The sequence below is a fragment of the Dermochelys coriacea genome, chromosome 5 (assembly GCF_009764565.3).
Source record: "Dermochelys coriacea isolate rDerCor1 chromosome 5, rDerCor1.pri.v4, whole genome shotgun sequence".
NCBI classification, from domain to species: Eukaryota; Metazoa; Chordata; order Testudines; family Dermochelyidae; genus Dermochelys; species Dermochelys coriacea.
In genome coordinates, this window is record NC_050072.1 from 47177327 (window position 1) to 47199188 (window position 21862).

At 41.9% G+C, this 21862-nt stretch overlaps 1 protein-coding gene and 1 long non-coding RNA gene across 3 annotated transcripts in view; one reads left to right on the forward strand and one right to left on the reverse strand.

Moving 5' to 3' along the window:
• Positions 1 to 21862, reverse strand: part of PDE8B (phosphodiesterase 8B) — a 182174-nt gene that overhangs the window by 11681 nt on the left and 148631 nt on the right. For both annotated transcript variants that reach the window (XM_038402078.2, XM_038402073.2), the window contains exons 12-19: positions 13954 to 14031; positions 12823 to 12899; positions 11917 to 12081; positions 10870 to 10915; positions 10293 to 10428; positions 7016 to 7214; positions 5648 to 5865; positions 4839 to 4974 (exon numbers count right to left, since the gene is read on the reverse strand). In XM_038402078.2, coding sequence (XP_038258006.1) covers positions 4839 to 4974; positions 5648 to 5865; positions 7016 to 7214; positions 10293 to 10428; positions 10870 to 10915; positions 11917 to 12081; positions 12823 to 12899; positions 13954 to 14031 — 1055 coding nt within the window. The remainder of the gene's footprint in view (positions 1 to 4838; positions 4975 to 5647; positions 5866 to 7015; positions 7215 to 10292; positions 10429 to 10869; positions 10916 to 11916; positions 12082 to 12822; positions 12900 to 13953; positions 14032 to 21862) is intronic.
• On the forward strand, positions 10491 to 20552 carry LOC119855644. Its single transcript, XR_005292994.2, has 3 exons — positions 10491 to 10551; positions 10668 to 15639; positions 20338 to 20552. It is a non-coding gene; the product is annotated as an uncharacterized LOC119855644 (long non-coding RNA).

Sequence of the window (21862 nt, forward strand, 5' to 3'; positions counted from 1 at the left end):
CACTGTATGTGGAAAAGGCTGGTGGTAATTTTATTTGCAAGACAAAGGAACTTTGAAATTAATAAGGAGAGGCAGGAGAAGGACAACTGCCTCCCCGAACAAATGAGGCAAAGTTTAATAATCTTGGAAAATACCACATTTTCAGAGGAGAGAGAGATTAAATCACTGTCCAAAATCCCATGACCTCATAGTGAACATACTAATGCATTCTCACAACTGTCCCTTCAAAGGGTATAAAGAATATAACTGGCAGGCAAAGGGGCCATTTAATACCAGAAGTAAATTAATATACCCATATATGAACATAGAAAAATCTTGATATGAGCTTGTTTGAGGCACAGAAGCCTAAAGATGTGAGCATTTATTTCCAGAGCATTTGGTGTTTACCTAGATAAGGTGAGGGGAGTCTTAGACCTAGGTATGTATTTTTGTGTCATATACTTTTGATTTGATAGGATTTTCTCAATTTTTCTAATACATTTATTTTATTTAAGCAGAGGCTTAAGTAGATTTTTTTTTTTTTTTTTTTTTTTTAGTGGCCAAGACTGTTTTGAGGAACTTTGTGACAGCTGATTATTGGGATACAGACCAAACATTTGACTTTGAGGAGAGACAAACAGGGATAAGAGGCACCAGATCTGGAGCACTCAGTCAAAAAGCACAGGGCATAAGACTGATCCCAAGAGATGTTGTCAAGAAGCTGACTGCAGCTGCTTAAGGAGCACGGGGTGACAAATAGGAGCGACAAAAGAGGGGACCAAAGGCAGAATGATAAAAGGGAGGGGGGTTGGGGTGTGGGCTCTGGCAAAATGATAAAATAGAATGATAAAAAGAAAAAAAGTGAGAATTATTCAATCTTTCTTAAAGGTTCCAGAAATGGGCTTCATTTTAAAATAGCTAAGGCCAAATTGTCAATAGCTTTTCTAATTGCACATGTAAAGTCTGCTGATGCCTTTATTAATTCATGTAAAAATCCACATTTGGAAACACAAACTGACCTGGATAACTACACACAAATGCTGATTCTGCTCAGCATGTAGAATTTTGCACAAATGGATATATTCCCAAATTTTGTTGATACAGTTAGGAAGACTTTGAACCCTGGACTTCAGAATAGCAGACTGACTCCCTCAGGAACTGATGGGCAGGATCCCCTGGGAGGCTAATATGCGGGGCGGGGGGGGAAAAGAGTCCAGGAGAACTGCTTGTATTTTAAAGAAGCCTTACTGAGGGCACAGGAACAAACCATCCCGATGTGCAGAAAGAACAGCAAATATGGCAGTTGACCAGCTTGGCTTAACAGAGAAATCTCAGTGAGCTTAAACACAAAAAGGAAGCTTGCACAAAGTGGAAACTTGGACAGATGACTAGTGAGGAGTACAAAAATATTGCTAGAGCACGCAGGAGTATAATCAGAAGGCAAAGCACAATTGGAGTTGCAGCTAGCAAGGGATGTGAAGGGTAACAAGGGTTTCTACAGGCATGTTAGCAACAAGAAGGCGGCCAGGGAAAGTGTGGGACCCTTACTGAATGGGAGAGGCAACCTAGTGACAGATGATGTTGAAAAAGCTTAAGCACTCAATGCTTTTTTTGCCTCGGTCTTGGCAAGGTCAGCTCCCAGACTGCTGCACTGGGCAGCACAGTATGGGGAGTAGGTGAACAGCCCTCAGTGGGCAAAGAACAGGTTAAGGATTATTTAGAAAAGCTGGATATGCACACATCCATGGGGCCAGATCTAATGCATCCGAGGGTCCTGAGGGAGTTGGTTGGTGTGATTGCAGAGCCATTGGCCATTATCTTTGAAAACTCATGGTGATCAGGGGAGGTCCTGGATGACTGGAAAAAGGAAAATATATTGCCATCTTTAAAAAAGGGAAAAAAGAGAATCTGGGGAACTACAGACCAGTCAGCCTCACCTCAGTCCCTGGAAAAATCATGGAGCAGGTCCTCAAAACCTCCATTTTGAAGCACTTGAAAGAGAGAAAGGTGATCAGGAGGAGTCAACATGGATTCACCAAGGGCAAGTCATGCCTGACCAACCTGATTGCCTTTTATGATGAGATAACTGGCTCTGTGGATATGGAGAAAGCGGTGGATGTGATATATCTTGACTTTAGCAAAGCTTTAGATATGGTCTCCAACAGTATTCTTGCCAGCAAGTTAAAAAAGTATGGATTGGATTAATGGACTATAAGGTGGATAGAAAGTTGGCTAAATCGTTGGGCTCAACAGGTAGCGATCAATGGCTTGATGTCTAGTTGGCAGCCGGTATCAAGCGGTGTGCCCCAGAGGTCTGTCCTGGGGCAGATTTTGTTCAGCATCTTCATTAATGATCTGGATGATGGGATGGATTGCACCCTCAGCAAGTTCACGGATGACACTAAACTGGGGGAGAGGTAGATATGCTGGAGGGTAGGGATAGGGTCCAGAGTGACCTAGACAAATTGGAGGATTGGGCTAAAAGATATCTGATGAGGTTCAACAAGGACAAGTGCAGAGTCCTGCACTTAGGACTGAAAAATCCCATGCACTGCTATAGGCTGCAGACCGACTGGCTAAGCGGCAGTTCTGCAGAAAAGGACCTGGGGATTACAGTGGATGAGAAGCTGGATATGAGTCAACAGTTGCCAAGAAGGCTAATGGCATATTGGACTGCATTAGTAGGAGCATTGCCAGCAGATCAAGGGAAGTCATTATTCCCCTCTATTCGGCACTGGTTAGGCCACATGTGGAGTATTACATCCAGTTTTGAGCCCCCCACTACAGAAAGGATGTGGACAAATTGGAAAGAGTCCAGCAGAGGGCAACAAAAATGATTTGGGAGCACATGACTTATGAGGAGAGGCTGAGGGAACTGGGATTATTTAGTCTGCAGAAGAGAAGAATGAGGGGGGGATTTGATAGCAGCCTTCAACTACCTGAAGGGGGGTTCCAAAGAGGATGGAGCTTGGCTGTTCTCAGTGGTGGCAGATTACCGAACAAGGAGCAATCGTCTCAAGGGTGAGGTCTAGGTTGGTTATTAGGAAAAACTATTTCTCTAGGAGGGTGGTGAAGCGCTGGAATGGATTACCTAGGGAGGTGGTGGAATCTTCATCCTTAGAGGCTTTTAAGGCCTGGCTTGACAAAGCCTTGGCTGGGATGATTTAGTTGGGGTTGGACTAGATGACCTCCTGAGGCCTCTTCCAACCCTAATCTTCTATAATTCTATGAAAGTATGGCCTACAACATCAGATGATTTAAACTCTTTGGGCCAGGGCCTGGCACTATGGTTTTCCTGTGTTTGTACTGCATCTAGCACCATAGTGTAAGCGGGGGAATAGTCCCGCTATTGTTGGGAACTTTCCTGGCTTCTGCACTACCCCGTGAAGTGGGCTAGCGAAAGGATCCGAGTCCTCGCTCCCACTTCCTTTACCCAGTGGCCTCCCTGCCCTTGAGGACTCCCCTTCCACTCTGCTGTCTGGCAGAGTCCTCGTAACCCCAACAAGGCGGGGCCCAGGATTCCTGGAGGGCTCAACCCCCAATCTTGCTGTGGTCACCTAGGACAGGGGCTAGGGTGTCCCTCTCTCCGGGGTACTCTCTCTGCACTTGGCACTTCTCTGACCCACTGACCATTACATACAATTTGAAGCAAATGCAAGTTATTTAATCAACAATTAATTTTAAAAAGAATAAGGGGAAATGGGAAAGGTTAAAGGAAACACATCAACCCGTTCTGTGGCAGGGAACATCACAAACAGCGTCTCTGGAATGTCAGGGCAGTTCACAGTCTGTTCCTTGTAAGTCCCAGGCCTTCTTCTCAGGCTCTGGCTGTGCTGCAAGGATGCTGTGGGTTGGACACTCGCTCTGGTGGTGGCCACAGGCTCTGGGTGGCAGGGCCCTTCTTCCCAGCATTGCTCCTGCCCTGTCGGGGTTACCAATCCCCCTTCGAGTCTGGCCTGCAGAGCCTCCTGGCTGAGGCGTCTCCCTGTGTTGGGCCCACTGCCCAGGGTCCCCCCTCGCTCTCCTCAGCTGCTCACGACACCTGGCTCTGGACTGCTCCAGCCCCAGCTCCAGCTCCAGCTCCAGCTCCACTCTGTCTTAGCTTCAGGTCCACTCTACCTCAGCACGGCTGCTGCTCTGCCTCCAGCTCCCTGGGCTGCTTCTCTGGCCCCTCTGACTCTGGTTGCTGCAGCTCTCCTCACAGGACAGCTCTGCTCTGCAGGCTGCTTCTATGACTCTGCTTCCAGCACTGACCTGCTTCATGGGCTGCTTTTCTGGTCCCTCTGGTTCCGGTTGCTGCAGCTCTTCTCCCAGGGCAAGTCTGCTCTCTCTGGGCTGTGCCTCTGGCTTTGGGGCTGCAGCTCTGCTCCCAGGACAGGGTCTGCTCTCTCTGGGCTGCTTTTCTGGTCCCTCTGGATCTGGCACAGCTCTGCTCTCTGCTTGGGCCCCTGCTTTCTCCTTAGTTCGGCCCCACTCTGTCTGACCCAGGCAATTCCAGCTCACACGGAGGACAGGACCTCCCTGGCCTCCTGACTCCCTGATTAGCCTGGCCACCCTGTCATTCAGGCTGACCTGGAGCATTGGCCTCTCCCCATTGTTCCTGGGGGCTGTCAGTCTGAGGGTCCTGATTCCCCATCGACCCTTCCCCCTTTTTAGAACTGGGAGCTAGCAACTGAAACACCTCCACTGAATGTTAGTAAGGGGGCAACAGTCCCCTTACATTTGTCAGGATCTTGATTGTGGCATTTGGGCATTGCCACAGTGCAAATAAATATAAGTACATGAAAACAACATTTAAATGTTTGCTTGATGCTTAAACAGATCAAAGTCCTTCAGAACAGCAAGTTGATTTATCTTACATTTGAGTTGGTTTCCTCAGATGCCATCGGCTTGTTGATGCTGTTCACAAACTTGTTCACATGCTCAAAGTGCTTTGTCATCTCTGTTGCCAAAACCATGTCAATAATAGCCTGGCGCAATGTCCGATAATGGTTCCTGAAAGAGAAAAATGAAACAATTTACTCATGCAGGCCATTGCCAGAGTTAACTGTGTTTCTCCTGATCTCCTCACAACATTCACAAAAAGCATTTTGAGACAGAAATCGAACATAAAATGGACTAACTTGAAAGCAACTCAGAAAAGTGACTGCAGTTGCTTTCATGTCAACAGGGGTTTTAGTGGCCTGTGACCATTTTACAAAACTTAAAATTAAATCAGTACAATTACAAGTCACTCATAAGATGCCATAACCTCAAAAGGGATGTAATAAAGGATCTGTCTGAAAAAAGCAGGAACAGGAAGTCACCAGGGCACTCATAGAAATCTTTTTAAATAATGAAAGTTAGGTTCATATGGTAGAGTAATCAATACACAGAATTCAATATTCCAGGGATAATAACAATATACTTCTGCAACCCCTCCTATTAACCTGGAGTTCTAGTCGATTGGTTTTTTAAGTAAAACCATATTCCACAAAATAATATGAAACATCTTTACATTTCCAAACATATCATTTGGAATGCTGACATGGGGAAGAAAGAATTTTTTTTTAAAATTGTCTATTGTATAGTTCTAGAAGTGATAAAGGCTTTTGTGCGAATTTTCTATATTAAGCAAAAGTGGCACCTTCTGTGTCCAAAAGGAATAAAATAAACACAGCAAGCTAACCTATCAATATTCTTGAAAATGTTGCATTTGTTGTCTTTAGCTGTGAGCTGGAATGCCAATGCTGTATGGTGGCTTTCCAGTACAGCAGTATCATTATAAAGTACAGCTAATTCACTTCCTGCATTGCACAGGAAAGAGTTGGTTCGTCCTGGGTGATCCACGTCATGAACTGTGGCAGCTATTAATGCAGCCACCTCATCTAAATGGTCAAGGTTTCCCTGCAAGAAAGAGTAAAACTACCATTATTCAGCATGTAGTAAGTAATCACAATACAATCTTTAGAACATCACTTGGTAAATATCGGAGTTCAAATGTAAGCTCTTCAGAACAGAGGCCTTCTCTCCATGCGTGAGCTTCCCACTCACTGAGTGCCAAGAGTACCCTTTCCTCGTCTCAAAACCACTTCTTCTATGAAGCTTTCCTATTGTGTCTTCATCTCAGTGATCTCTCTGCACCTTCTTCTGTTGGAGCTGTTGTGCCATGTAGCGTGTGTCTGCAATGGTAAGCACCATGCAGCAGGATTTCTATTTCATGTTTTGCAAAGCACTGTGTACAGACCAAAATACTCATGTTCTACAATTTTCATCAAAGAATTAAATATATTTCTGCCATTGACTTAAGTAAATTGAGATGTAGAAATCCCATTTAAAATTTTAATTTCTGCATCTGTCTTACAGTTGATTTTGACCATATGACTACAATATTTTGGGGTAAGGAAACCAGATAACCAAATACTAACTTTCTCCTTTTTCTAGAAAAATGGCTGAAGATACCATTTTTCAAAGGATAAACACAGATTGTTTTATAATTGCTTCAGCTACATTTCTGTGAATAAAGAAATGTTTCTAGAAGGAAGGGATGGGCAAGGTCATTCTAACTAGAAGCCTTATAGCATTCAATTTCCTAAAATAACCCTGGAGAAAAAATAATGCCATTACCACTCCTGATCAGTATTCTCTCTGTATTAACCTAGGTTTATCATGTATATCTCTTGACACCCCCCAGCAAAATTTTCAAGAGATTACAAAAGGGAAAAGAGGTTTCAGCTGTTTGTAATGAAGGGTGTGATCCTGCAACGCCTATTTGTTTAATTTCCTTACTCACGTTAATAGTCCTATGGACTTCAGAGAAATTACTTGTCTCAGCAAAGCCTGCAGGTGCAAAGGCTAGAGCAGACATAGGAAGTTAGTAGCATTATCTATTGGTTGCAAAGATGCCCAGCTCTACTGTGTGACTGTCAAGTAACAAATATGTTATTTGTAACAAGAGGCTGTCATGGACACACTTATTAATGAACAAATAATCTGATTAGTCCTAAAGTGTGCTTATTCAAGGGTCAAAGTAAAGAATTCACAATAGAAGTTGTACCTTAACTCTCTCCTTTCCGAGAAAGAACGCAGTAGCATGTAAAACATCTGCTGCATGTGTGGAGTTGTGGTACGAGTTGGTAGAGTGGTAGTTGGCTTCAATCACCTGGAACCAGGCTCGTAGTGTTGCTTCTGAACAGTTTAAAAATTCACAGACCCCAAACCGGGCAAAAACTTTTAAACCCAAATAAACTAATGGCCTGGAAAACAAGTAAGGAGACAAGTATCATTGAAATGTAGCAAAGTAGAAAAAACACACATGCGTGCAAACAAATTAATAATTTCTATTGTGCATTCTAAAATGGCACCTTCCATTTTTTAAAAAAACAAGTGTAAATAGACACCATTTAGTTTATCACATGATGTAATTCTTTAAGGCTCTGGTCCATCAGCAGTTAGTTTACTACCCATTCTGCCACGCTTTCAGACTTAATTTAATCTGCTATGAAAAGCATCACAGAGCAAACAGTGTTGCCAACTCTTTGATTTTATTGGGAGTCTCAAGGTATTTGGTGTTTTTCTTAAAACTCCAGCTCCTGGTGTCCTCTGATTATGTGACAACCTCAGCTTTCATTTTATATATATAAGTCTAATCCTTATGGTCTTTGGGAAAAAAAACTTGAAAACATGACCCAAGTATATCCTAACAGCTCAAAACCCAGTGGCAAATAAAAAGAACCCTGCTATTGGGTTTTTTTTTTAATCTCATTATTTTTGGGGATCTGACTCATGGTTTTTAAATGCCTGAGGGTGGCAATACTGTTTATGAACACTGCTCTGAATAGCTTGGAGCCTAAAGCCACTCCTTCCCTATAGAGACGATGGCCCACACTGATGAGATATCCAATGCATAAATTGTGCCTGCTTTGGGAGGACAGGACCACTTTTGGGGAGAGAAGCATGGGAATTCCATACACTGCTCAGCTTCTGAATTACTGTGATTCCATACACTGCTCAGCTACTGAATTACCTGATGCAGGACCAACTATAAGGCTCTTTAATCTAGTGGATAAAGGCATAGCAGGAACCAATTATGAGATGTTAAAGTCTGGCAAACACAATTTAGAAATAAAGCACACACTTTTCACAGTGAGGTTGATTAACCACTGGAACAAACTACCAAGGGAAATAGTGGATTCTTCATCTCTTAATGTTTTCAAATCAAGACTGTATGCCTAATGTAAAAATTGGGGCCTTACCTATCTACCGAAAGCATGAGCCTAACTGTGGAAATGTGGATAACATTTTATAGAATGTCACAATAGTTTATGACAATAAACACTGATGGGAAAAGGAATGAAAAGGAGACAGACTGATATAACTCAAGGACTGTGCTGAATTATGTCTCGTGAACAAGAGATGTGTGGAACCAGAAACCAATGGACCAAACATGGTGTTGGAAATCAGGCCGAACTGGTGGACAAGGGCTATTTCACCCCATCACTTCCTTTTGGGGTCCTTAAAATACAAGTAGCTGTCTGTCGGGGAGACAGAAATACAGGAAGGCAGGAGCTTCACCATCAGAGCTGGCACCCTCACTATCTCCCGAGACCTATGGTGACACCACAGGGCCTTTGTCATCCTGATCTTGAGAAATGACCTGACCAGCCCAGCCCAGGCCAGAGAGAAGGAGCCAAGGACATGCTGTTCAGGATCTAACTACCCAGTGGCTAGATCCTGAACACCATTTGGGGTGTGAGACTTTGATTCCTGCCCCCTCCCCCCCGCACTGTGTCTTTTTTCTTCTGCACCTTTTTTCTTCTTTCCTATCCCTCTCCTTTTGCCTTCTGCTTAATAAGAGAGTCTGGCTTAGCTGGCCAAGACTGTATATTTTGTGACACTGCTGTAAGCCTGTGACCAGAGAGGCAGCTAAAAGCAATGCCCTACACAGCCCAACACCGCTACCAGTTTGCCAGCGGCTGATAAGACCCTGTGCAATTCCCCAGCAGCAATGCTGCAAGTGACAGTCAGCACCAGAGATAGAAGTTACATTTTCTTTCTCTGCTGTTCTTTTCCTTCTTATGTGTTTTATCTTCTAGGAAACAGGATCAGACTACAACAGCAGCTCATCTCCACTAACTTTCTCCTTTTCTCCCAGAAAAGGACAGTTATTACCATCTTTACCACCACCTAAGACACTGTCAGACGTGGGATGTGTTTCCTTCTAAAAACTCTGTACAGCTCAGGGAATGGGAATCAGGGATGTGTTAAAATGAAAGACCTGCATAATAATTTACATTTGAAATGCTTTAACAGTTTTTTCCTTCTTTTTCTGTAATTAAAGGTTAAAAAGCTGTTTAATGGTGTTAACACTCACATGCGACTAAGCAGGCTGAGGCTCTGACCTTGAAACCTGAGCTATGTTTAACTGTTTGGTGTTGTACAATGTCAGGATCATGTTAACACCTTTTACTCTCTGGATCCATTTATTCCAGCAAAGTTAATACAACATGCCTTTCTGGAAGGCATCCTTGAGTGAAGCACAATTTGGCTCAATTAGGGTGACCAGAGAGCAAGTGAAAAATCGGGACGGGGTTGGGGGGGTAATAGGAGCCTATATAAGAAAAAGACCCCAAAATCAGGACTGTCCCTATAAAAATTGGGACATCTGGTCACTCTGGGCTCAGTAGAGGGCTAGCTGGGTAAAACTGTACGGTCTGTGTTATACAGACTAGATGATCCAATAGTTCCCTCTGGCCTTAAAATCTATCGGGCCCAGTACCATTTGCTCCCCTCCACCTATTTTTTTTAAACTCCCAACACAGACCTGTCCCAGCACCTCCTCTACTGGGGGTTTTCTGTTTCCTGCATGACCATGAGCAGCCTTCAGATACAAAATACACCTCAACATCCTTTGTGGAGCAATTGGGAAAAAAGGATTCTGTGGGAGCATCTAGAAGGTAAAGACAGCGGAGTATTCCGAAGAGAATGTCTATTTGGAGAGGGAGTTGGAGCAGGTAGGAAACAAGATCAATTGATGAGGAAAGAATCCTGTAGGCCTATGGGTGTTGAGATAAAGAAGAGACTGATAGGATGAGGTGTCTGTACCCTTAGCATGGACACTGACTCTTTCTGGCCAGTTGCACTTGATTTCTGAAAACAGCATATTGACCTGTTTGCAAAGTAGTACAGTGACAACACACACAACAGGGGAGGGTCTCTCTGAAAGATGTATGTATTTGTATGACAAAATACATAGTGAAACACACAGGGTTCCTTTGTGCTTTAGCTCACTTGACAGCTTCATTTATGGGTATGTACAGAAAGCAGTCACATACCTTTTATTGGTAACAGCCTCCAATTCAAAAATATTAAAGTTCCAGCTTTCTTCATTATCAAGTAACTGTGCAATACAAGGTGGTACATCATTGATGGTAATTGGCACTGAAAGGTGACTATGGCTTTGGTTCATGTCTGTCAAAAGAAAATTTTGGAATGAAATTAATTATGGATTTTTAAAACTTTTTTATTTCATTTGCAGGATCCTTATTAGAAATTAATTCCTTCTGAAGACACCAAGTTTAGAAATATCTTCAGGTACTGTATCTTTTATTTAAGTTTAGACATAAATCAAGAAGAGCAAACAAATCAAATGACAACTTTTTACGGTCATATTTGTTTAATTAACATTTTTCATTTTAATTCTTTTCCAGTCTGGTTTCTACATTTCTCAGATACATGATGTTGACTACTTGAACCAAACTGATACTTGCTCAAACACTTGCTCTCAGATTACTGGGAAAACCACTTCCAAAGACAAATAATCAAACTACAAACTAGCTTGGAATTCTAAATCAATGTTTGCAGCCAATGAAACACAACACAGACAAAAAAAGTTTTAACATGGAAACTTACTCTTAGAAAATACATACTCATTTCCTGACAGTCTTCTCAAGCCATCCTGAAATAAAGATTCTATAAGTTGTAGGAAACCATTATCAAGCATAAAGAATACTTTACACCATTTCCCCATAGGAACTAGTCCTGGGTACCTAAAATATTGGTCATATTTTAGGGAGTGCCTCAAGCAGCATGCTTCTTTTCAGTCTTCCAGTACAGAGGTAGAAGTAACTACCAAGGGACTCAGAAGCTCCAACTCCACTTTCTTGGAGTTGAAAAGTTTGATAAAAGTGGTAACTGCTACTGCAAGATTTCCTTTTTAATGACACAGGTCTAAAAGCAGGGACACTCGGACTATTGAATACCACTGGTAGGAGGTCTCCAGAAAGGGTATTTATTTGATCAACAATGTATTGGCCTCCTCTCATCCCCTTTCATTGATGGTTGCATGATGTTTTTAATTGAAATTCACAAATTTCACTTGTTTTGCATTTCAATTATGCTGTTTCCACAAGCGACCCATTCTGGGGTTCCTGACCAGCATTTGTAGGAAGAGGGTTTGAGATATTCCACTATGAAAATCCAGTGCAGGTTTAGTGTGTAGGGCAGACTGGACATGGTAAAAAGCTCCTTAGCAGGTCAAAGTTCAGTTTTACAACTTCTGTATAGTCACTGACTGCTTCAGTTCAATTGCAGTGCAGTGATCTTTTAAGCTTTTTCTTAAAAGCTTTCAGGAACTTGGGATACTACTGATTAGGTTATCAATATATGTAGTTTCCAATGGAACTAAAGAATTATTCACGTAAGAGTAGCAGTGTTTCCAAGCCAACTGACTGAAAAACAGCAAGAGTAACAATCTTCATGCTTACTGGTGCCTCTCAGGTCAACTTCACTGGTGTGGCCTAAATGCAAGGCAAGTCCCCCTGAAGGTACAGGCACTATAGCTGACGAACCCTCAGTCAGGTGGATGCAGGGATTCCCTTGCCCCAGTGGTGGAAGACAGATACCCACTGGGTCAGATCAGTTAGTTGATGTTTGTTTAAATTTTCTTTTCCTACTCACAGTCATCAGACCTCCAACAAGATCACTTGTGTGAGGATCTTCATCTTTGGTACCTAACTGAGGGGAATAAAGTTCTGTTGTCCGTAAAATTTCCAAAACTCTGTCCAAAGCCTCTGCTACCGTGACAGGGCTGTTCTCCTGGGCAGTATTGATGATGTTAATAACCTGAGGGGGTGGGAGGGAAGAGTAAAACCAGATTGCTTCAAAGAAAAAACATTGTTCCCTTCATATTATTACAAAATCTTAATCCCCACGACATTTACAGTGACAGCAGTCAGTATACTGTGTTATTTCACACTTTGTAGAAGTCCTATGGTCACCCCAAATACTAAGTGTATTATATAAATAACCAGAGAGTCTAGATTTTCTGAATCTGAATTCCCTCCCTTACATTCTATTATTTTGGTGCTTTAAACAGCAGATTAGGTGAGAAGAAACCTACTGAGGAGCTATGGGGACCAGGAGCCTGAGTGAAGAGAGAGGTGTGAATGCCTAGCCTAGGCATCCTTATTAGAAGTTGTGTGTCTGGGCCCAAGGTATTTTATAGGCAGGCTAATGGGTGGCAATGCCACAAGACTACTGAGACCCGATAAACTATGGGACTATACAGGTCTCCAGACAAAGAATCCAGGCCAGAACTCAAACATTGTGATTGTGGAGGCAAAGCTATGATTTTCTAAATGGCTCTCAATATAAAAGGAAGAGAAAGCAGGGGCCACACAGATATTCTATTCTATGGCTATAATTTAGAAGGAGAGACCCAAAGAGGATATTTGTAACAGAGTAAATAAAATTGAGATGCACAATTTCCCTTTGTTGTAAATAGACCCACATATTTTTCTGCAAAGATAGTACCTAACCCTGAGTTTGTGGCATACAGTAGCAGTCAGTGATACATTTTTTTACCTTTGTGATAGGTGCTTCTATTGTCATTGAGTGGATTCTTGCCATTGATGAATACCGACGATTCTGTAAGCTTGGCGCTGCCATTGCATAAAATATACAGATTTAGATTTTGACACTGCACGTAACTCCGAACACGCATTTAAATGAAAGAGCCCTATGAATCACTGGCACATAGAGACTGTCATTGGGAATGACCTAACAAAATATGCCCTTAGCTAGCAAAGGGGTTCAAAGTTGCTTAATCCCCTGCACACGAGGGTCCAGCAGGAAGCTATTAGCAGTCACTAGCACCAACACTGCAGCTGATTCAGTTGAGTATACTGGTGCCTATTAGGGGCTTGTCTACATGGGAATACTCAGGAAAATTAATCTGAATAACTGAAGCTGTAAATTTTAAATGGATTAGTTAAAACCACATTAAATCCCTGCATCGACACTCTCCTTCAGAATTAAAATAGCCTTAATTCAGTCTAGCTTTTCTTTCAACTCTCCTTTTATTTGTTTCACACTCTGAACCCTGAGACTCTGCCGGACCACAACCAGGTTCTTAGATCTCTGCAAACTAGGATTGCTTGGGAGTGCGTGCAAATGAGCAGAAATGGTGAAAGAAGCCTCTAGCGTCACCATGCTCACATCCCATCACAGCGGCCAGCCACAAATGGGATAAGGAGCGAGTCTTAGCCAGTAGCAGAACAAGGCTCCTGTGGGCTGAAGGCCCCTCCCCCTCCTGCATTGGCCCGTGAAGCTGAACAAACATAGGAGGAGCACAAGCTGCACCCTTTCAAAGGGGGCAGAGCTGGCACTCCATAAATGCATTCTTCCAGAACCCTCCTACCCCTGCTGCAGCGCAGCCACACCTCACCTTCATGCAGGCTGTACATGATCAGGCATCATACTGAAAAGTTAGTGTCTACTACTGTTTTGGGAAGTACCTCATAATTCAACATAAATGGATAACAAAAAACATTGGAAGACATGTCAAAGATCACTTGTGCGTCTCTCCATCAGTAGCTCAGAAGAATGCTACTGCTGTTCAGTGCATCTGTCCTGTTTAACTCTGTATTTTGATGGCTCAGGTCACTTGCTTTCTATATTTCTAACTGTATTCTTTTTGGATTTCTGTTTTCTTACCATCGCTGCTTCGAGATGTTATTGATTTGACATCAATTGATTCTTTCCTCCTGTTCTTGCATCTGAAGGAGTGGGATTCTAGAAATATAAAATGAAAACTTTAAAATGACAATAATAATAAATACACTGCTCTTCTACTGCCCCTTCCATTTTAAAATCCCAAAGCTCGTTATCTTCACAGCCCCCTGTGAGGTAGGGAGATATTGCTAGCTCTATTATACAGATAAATGGAGGCAGAGACAGATTAAGGCCAGATTTTTAAAGATATTTAGGCACCTAAAGTTGCCTACTGGGATTTTCAAAATTGCCCAGGGGCTAGGTTTTTAAAATAATTGAGATCAATGGGAGTTCAGTTTAAATACTTTTAAAAATCTGGCCCATGTCAACTGATACCTATTGAAATAAATTGGAGTTAGGTTCTTATGCAGTTTTGAAAACCCCACTAGGTGTTGATCTGCTTCTTTAGGTGCCTAAATACCTTTGAAATCTGGCCCTTAGTAACTTGGCCAAGATCACCCAGGAATTTGCTGCACACGAAAGACAAGCTACTTTGTCTCCTGACTCCCAGTCTTGTTCTTGAACCAGAAGACTATCCTGCTTCTCCACACGGAATTGAGCTGGACATTTTTTTTATTTTGTTGAGTATTATATTAAAAAAGAGTTACAGTGATTAAAAACAATCAAGTCAGTTGCTGCCAAGCAATTAGCTACAAACCAAACCACCATTCCTGACATTGACAAGAGAGAAAATCCCATCTATCAGACCAGGAAATAGTCAGATAAAACAGATGCACGTTACATGCTTCATGATAATCTCAAAAGGGTAACCTGGTAAACTTCTAGATTTTTTTTTCAGATACATAGCCACAGTTTACCTTACATTGTAAAATAATTTCCATCTATCTATGTGTACATATTTTTAAAATGCCCATCATTGTAGTATCTAAAGTGCCAGTTAGTTACAGATCACAGAGAACTGTTCAGAAGGGATAATTATAATTTAAAGAATTAGGTCCATCATTAAATTGATATTTATTAACTTCATGCGATGCTGGAGGTATGCATCTAATGTGAACATACAATAGTATAAAGATATATAATATTATAATGTACACAGTATTATTGGTTGGAAACTTAATGGTATATGATTTTACTAAAATGTCTTAGAATTTAAAGTAATGTAAACTATAAATATAATAAATATTTTAAAGTGACTAAAATTGATCAAAAGTTTGTTTTAGGAATACTCTTTAGATGCTGGATTCAGAGACACTAAAAAGTTAGGTTGACCCAACTATCCCTCAGAGGTGTGAAAAATCTATATCCCGGAGTGACAGTTAAGATGACCTCACCTCGGGGTAGGCAGCACTAGATTGATAAAAGCATTGTTTCATTGACCTAGCTACTGCTCTTGGGTTACCTATACCGACAGGAGAATCTCTCAGACAGCTGCAGCGACACAGGAGCCAGCAAACAGAGCTGTAAACAGGGGAGTTTCAGTGGGAGTTTGTATTGTGGTGCTTGTTTGGGGTTGGTTTTTGCTGTGGGAGGTGGTGTTGTGGTGTTGTTTATGTTTCCCAGATAAACAGGATTCAGGTGTGAAGGCGATGACAGATACAGAGGCAGCAGTGGGAGTGACCCATGTAGTGGAAGACACAATGAAGATGACTGGATGTGGAAGCTGTGGTATGTACATGATCCTGGAGGGGCTACCTGGTAAGAGTTTTGTCTGCATGAAATGCTGTCTGATAGAGCTGATGGAGGAAAAGATCCGAGGATTGGAGATGCAGGTGGAAAGTCTGGTTGAGTTTAGAAGGGGGTCGAGTGGATTATGGAGCAAAGACATGAGGCAACTGAAGGGAAAAGCTCAGACTTGCAGATGGAAGCAGGGCTGGGGAATTCTGAGAGGAGAGGGCTGGGTGAGGAAAGCGGACAGTGGAAGCATGTGACTAAGAGAACCAGGCAGAGGAAAAGATGGGCTAGTGAAGGAGAAATTGAGCTCAAAAATAGGTTTGCAGAGTTGGAAAATGAAGAAGGGGCTCAGCAGGTGGTCACTGAAGATGGAAGGGCGAGGAAGAAGAGAAGAGCAGCTAGTCCTTAAGCAAAAGGGAAAGAATCAATGGAGAGTACACCAAATATGAGTCCCAGGAGTATACAGGATGGGTTGAAGAGGATTATAAGGGAGAATAGGAATAGAAAGAACTGGCAGCCAGAGGGAACAGGGGATAGACTGGAGAATAGCACAGTCACCAGGAAAAGGCAGGTCTACGTGATCAGGGACTCTTTATTGAGAAGAATAGACAGGCCTGTAACCAGAGCTGATCCAGAGAATAGAAGGGTGTGCTGTCTTCCAGGTGCTAAGATACGGGATGTAGACCTGAGGTTGAAAAGGATCCTAAAGGGAGCGGGAAAGAATCCCCTAATTATCCTTCATGTAGGAACAAATGATACTGGTAGATTCTCGCTGGAACGTATCAAGGGAGACTATGCTAGATTGGGGAAGACACTTAAGGAAATCGAGGCTCAGCTGATCTTTACTGGGATTCTGCCTGTTCCTAGAGAAGGGCAACAAAGGTGTGACAAGATTATGACTATCAATAGATGGCTTAGGCAGTGGTGCTATAAGGAGGGCTTTGGGATGTATGGCCACTGGGAGACGTTCATGAACAGAGGACAGTTCTCTCGGGATGGACTTCATCTGAGTAGGGAAGGAAATTGACTTCTAGGATGGAGGCTGGCACAACTGATTAAGAGAGCTTTAAACTAGGAATTTGGGGGAGATGGTTGAGAGATGTCCAGGTAATCTCCACGCCGGATTTTAGCATTGAGAGGGAAGAAGACGAAGTAAGAAAGGATATAGCCGTGGGTAGGAGAATGGACATAAGGAGGAAGGGCAGTGTAGATACCAGTCTAATAGGTCATACTGGCTGTAGAATGACCGTGCCTAATCGGGTAAAGAAGGTGAGTGAGGCCAAACAGCAAAAATTAAGATGTTTGTATACCAATGCGAGGCGCCTTGGTAACAAAAAGGAGGAACTAGAGCTACTGGTGCAAGAAGTGAAACCAGATATTATAGGGATAACAGAAACATGGTGGAATAGTAGTCATGACTGGAGTACAGGTATTGAAGGGTATGTGCTGTTTAGGAAAGACAGAAATAAAGGTAAAGGTGGTGGAGTAGCATTGTATATTAATGATGAGGTAGAATGAAAAGAAATAAGAAGCGATGGAATGGATAAGACAGAGTCCGTCTGGGCAAAAATCACATGGGGGAAGAAAACTACTAGAGCCTCCCCTGTGATAGTGCTTGGGGTGTGCTATAGACTACCGGGATCTAATTTGGATATGCATAGAGCTCTCTTTAATGTTTTTAATGAAGTAAATACTAATGGAAATTGTGTGATCATGGGAGGCTTTAACTGCCCAGATATAGCCTGGAGGATGAGTGGTAGTAATAATAATAGGGCTCAGATTTTCCTAGATGCAATAGCTGATGGATTCCTTCATCAAGTAGTTGCTGAACCGACTAGAGGGGATGCCATTTTAGATTTGGTTTTGGTGAGTAGTGAGGACCTCATAGAAGAAATGGTTGTAGGGGACAACCTTGGTTCAAGTGAGCATGAGCTAATTCAGTTCAAACTGAATGGAAGGATTAACAAAAATAAATCGGCGACTAGGGTTTTTGATTTCAAAAGGGCTGACTTTCAAAAATTAAGGAAAATAGTTAGGGAAGTGGATTGGACTGAAGAACTTATGGATCTAAAGGCAGAGGAGGCCTGCAATTACTTTAAGTCAAAGCTGCAGAAGCTATTGGAAGCCTGCATCCCAAGAACGGGGAAAAAATTCATAGGCAGGAGTTATAGACCAAGCTGGATAAGCAAGCATCTCAGAGAGGTAATTAAGAAAAAGCAGAAAGTGTACAGGGAGTGGAGGATGGGAGGGGTCAGCAAGGAAAGCTACCTTATTGAGGTCAGAACATGTAGGAATAAAGTGAGACAGGCTAAAAGTCAAATAGAGTTGGACCTTGCAAAGGGAATTAAAACCAATAATAAAAGGTTCTATAGCCATATAAATAAGAAGAAAACAAAGAAAGAAGAAGTGGGACCGCTAAACACTGAGGATGGAGTGGAGGTTAAGGATAACCTAGGCATGGCCCAATATCTAATCAAATACTTTGCCTCAGTCTTTAATAAGGCTAATGAGAATCTTAGGGATAATGGTAGCATGACAAATGGGAATGAGGATATGGAGGTAGATATTACCATATCTGAGATAGAAGCGAAACTCGAACAGCTTAATGGGACTAAATCGGGGAGCCCAGATAATCTTCATCCAAGAATATTAAAGGAATTGGCACAGGAAATTGCAAGCCCATTAGCAAGAATTTTTAATGAATCTGTAAACTCAGGGGTTGTACCGTATGATTGGAGAATGGCTAATAGTTCCTATTTTTAAGAAAGGAAAAAAAAGTGATCCGGGTAACTACACGCCTGTTAGTTTGACATCTGTAGTATGCAAGGTCTTGGAAAAATTTTTGAAGGAATAAGTAGTTAAGGACATTGAGGTCAATGGTAAATGGGACAAAATACAACATGGTTTTACAAAAGGTAGATCGTGTCAAACCAACCTGATCTCCTTCTTTGAGAAGGTAACAGATTTTTTAGACAAAGGAAATGCAGCGGATCTAATTTACCTAGATTTCAGTAAGGTATTTGATACTGTGCCACATGGGGAATTATTAGTTAAATTGGAAAAGATGGGGATCAATATGAAAATTGAAAGCTGGATAAGGAATTTGTTAACAGGGAGACTATAGAGGGTCATACTGAAAGGTGAACTGTCAGGCTGGAGGGAGGTTACCAGTGGAGTTTCTCAGGGATAGGTTTTGGGACCAATCTTATTTAATCTTTTTATTACTGACCTCGGCACAAAAAGTGGGAGTGTGCTAATAAAGTTTGCAGATGATACAAAGCTGGGAGGTATTGCCAATTTAGAGAGAGACACGGATATCATACAGGAAGATCTGGATGACCTTGTAAACGGGAGTAATAGTAACAGGATGAAATTTAATAGTGAGAAGTGTAAGGTCATGCATTGAGGGATTAATAACAAGAATTTTAGTTATAAGCTGGGGACGCATCAATTAGAAGTAACGGAGGAGGAGAAGGACCTTGGAGTATTGTTGATCACAGGATGACTATGAGCCGCCAATGTGATATGGCCGTGAAAAAAGCTAATGCGGTCTTGGGATGCATTAGGTGAGATATTTTCAGTAGAGATAAGGAGGTTTTAGTACCGTTATACAAGACACTGGTGAGACCTCACCTGGAATACTGTGTGCAGTTCTGGTCTCCCATATTTAAGAAGGATGAATTCAAACTGGAACAGGTACAGAGAAGGGCTACTAGGATAATCCGAGGAATGGAAAACCTGTCTTATGAAAGGAGACGTAAGGAGCTTGGCTTGTTTAGCCTAACCAAAAGAAGGGTGAGGGGAGATATGATTGCTCTCTATAAATATATCAGAGGGATAAATACCGGAGAGGGAGAAGAATTATTTAAGCTCAGTACCAATGTGGACACAAGAACAAATGGATATAAACTGGTCATTGGGAAGTTTAGATTTGAAATTAGACGAAGGTTTCTAACCATCAGAGGAGTGAAGTTTTGGAATAGCCTTTCAAGGGAAGCAGTCGGGGCAAAAGGCCTATCTGGCTTTAAGATTAAACTCGATACATTTATGGAGGAGATGGTATGATGGGATAATGTAATTTTGACAATTAATTGATCTTTTAAAATATTCATAGTAAATAGGCCCAATGTCTTGTGATGGGATGTTAGATGGGGTGGGATCTGAGTTACTACAGAGAATTCTTTCCTTGGTATCTGGCTGGTGAATCTTGCCCATATGCTCAGGGTTCAGCTGATTGCCATATTTGGGGTTGGGAAGGAATTTTCCTCCAGGGCAGATTGGAAGAGGCCCTGGAGGTTTATAGCCTTCCTCTGTAGCATGGGCACGGGTCACTTGCTGGCGGATTCTCTGCTATTTGAAGTCTTTAAACCATGATTTGAGGACTTCAATAGCTCAGACATATGTGAGAGGTTTATCGCAGGAGTAGGTGGGTGATATTCTGTGGCCTGCATTGTGCAGGAGGTCAGACTAGATGATCATAATGGTCACTTCTGACCTTAATATCTATGAATCTATGAAACCTCTCCTGTTGACGTAGGTAGAGTCTTCACTGTGTCAGCTCTGCTACTGTAGCATATCAAGTGTAGACAAGCCCTGAGAGTAGCTTTTTCCCATTAGAGGTCCAAGGTTACTTTAAAATTCCAAAAATTCCTGTACAAGGAGGTGACAAGGGTTTTATCTTATTCCACACAGTGGTGAAAGTTTGAAAGCCACTCTCCTGAATTTACTGAGTTGCACTGCAGGATCAAGATCCCAGCTCCTCTGTTACAGTCTTGCTACTAGTTGTGATTACTGCTGCTGATTGGGTTATTACACCTACAAATTGTGCATGCAGCTATACCATCATCCCTTCTCCCCACCTGTTTGTTCACCCACCTGCTATTATTGGTTTAAAACGGCAGATCATTTAGATCAATAAAAGATGTTTACAACCCTAAAAACTGAACTTGTGCCTCTTCCTCCTCAGATAAAATAGTTTTATTATGTAATAGTGCATGTTTTCTGAAAAAGTGAATGTCTTAGCTTTATTTCCTTCTCCCACTTCCCCGGGATACTGGGATACATTGAGTAACTTTTGTGACAAACTTTTGGCTGAGAACTTGAACATGACGACTTTCTGCAGGGAGACTAGATGTACAAAATCAGAATCATAGGACTGGAAGAGAGCTCAAGAGGTCTTCTAGTCCAGTCCCCATCACTCAAAATATTATCTAGACCATCTGTGACAGGTGTTTGTCTTATCTGCTGTTGAAAATCTCCAACAATGAAGATTCCACAATCTCCCTAGGCAATTTATTCTAGTGTTTAACCACCCTGACAGTTAGGAAGTTTTTCCTAATGTCCAACCGAAACCTCCCTTCCTGCAATTTAAGCCCATTGCTTTTTGTCCTATCCTCAGAGGTTAACAAGAACAATTCTTCTCCCTCCTCCTTGTAACAACCTTTTATGTATGTAACTTACTTACATGGAAATTACAAGTAACTGCTTCAAAGAGAAACTGCTGAGTTTCAGTTCATTTGCAAATTTGACATTATCAGCTCAGGATTAAACAAAGACTGTGAATGGCTAGGCAACTACAAAAGCAGTTTCTCCTCCCTTGGTGTTCAAACCTCAACTGCTAGGAGATGGCCTCATCCTCCCTGATTGAACTAACCTCATTATCCCTAGCCTGATTCTTGTTTGCATATTTATACCTGCCTCTGGAAACTTCCACTACATGCATCCGACGAATTGGGTATTCACACACGAAAGTTTATGCTCCAATAAGCCTGTTAGTCTGTAAGGTGCCACAGGACTCTTTGCATAATGAATGAATCTTACATTTCATTCACTATTAAATTTTAACTGTCCTTAAATGATGTAAAGGAAAGTTGAAAAATAGTTAAAATGAATACAATTTGGCTGTAGCCAAACAACATGACATGGGGTAGGAAACCTAAAAAATGCAAGCAAAGGAACCAATGTTGGATTAGGAATTAGAAAGCAGGAATTCCCAACTTTCAGTCCTGTATTCAACAACATCTCATTCACAACACCAAGAATATACCAGAACTGGCTCTTTAGAGGAGAGTCAGCCATACATAGACAAGTTTTAGTGACCCATTTGCTTTTCTTCCAGCCTAACTTGTCCTAAAATGGTCCTAATTTAGAAGGTTTTAGCCAAATCCTCCATTGGCATAAATCAGTATAGCACCCTTTAGTTCAGGCTGTAGATCTA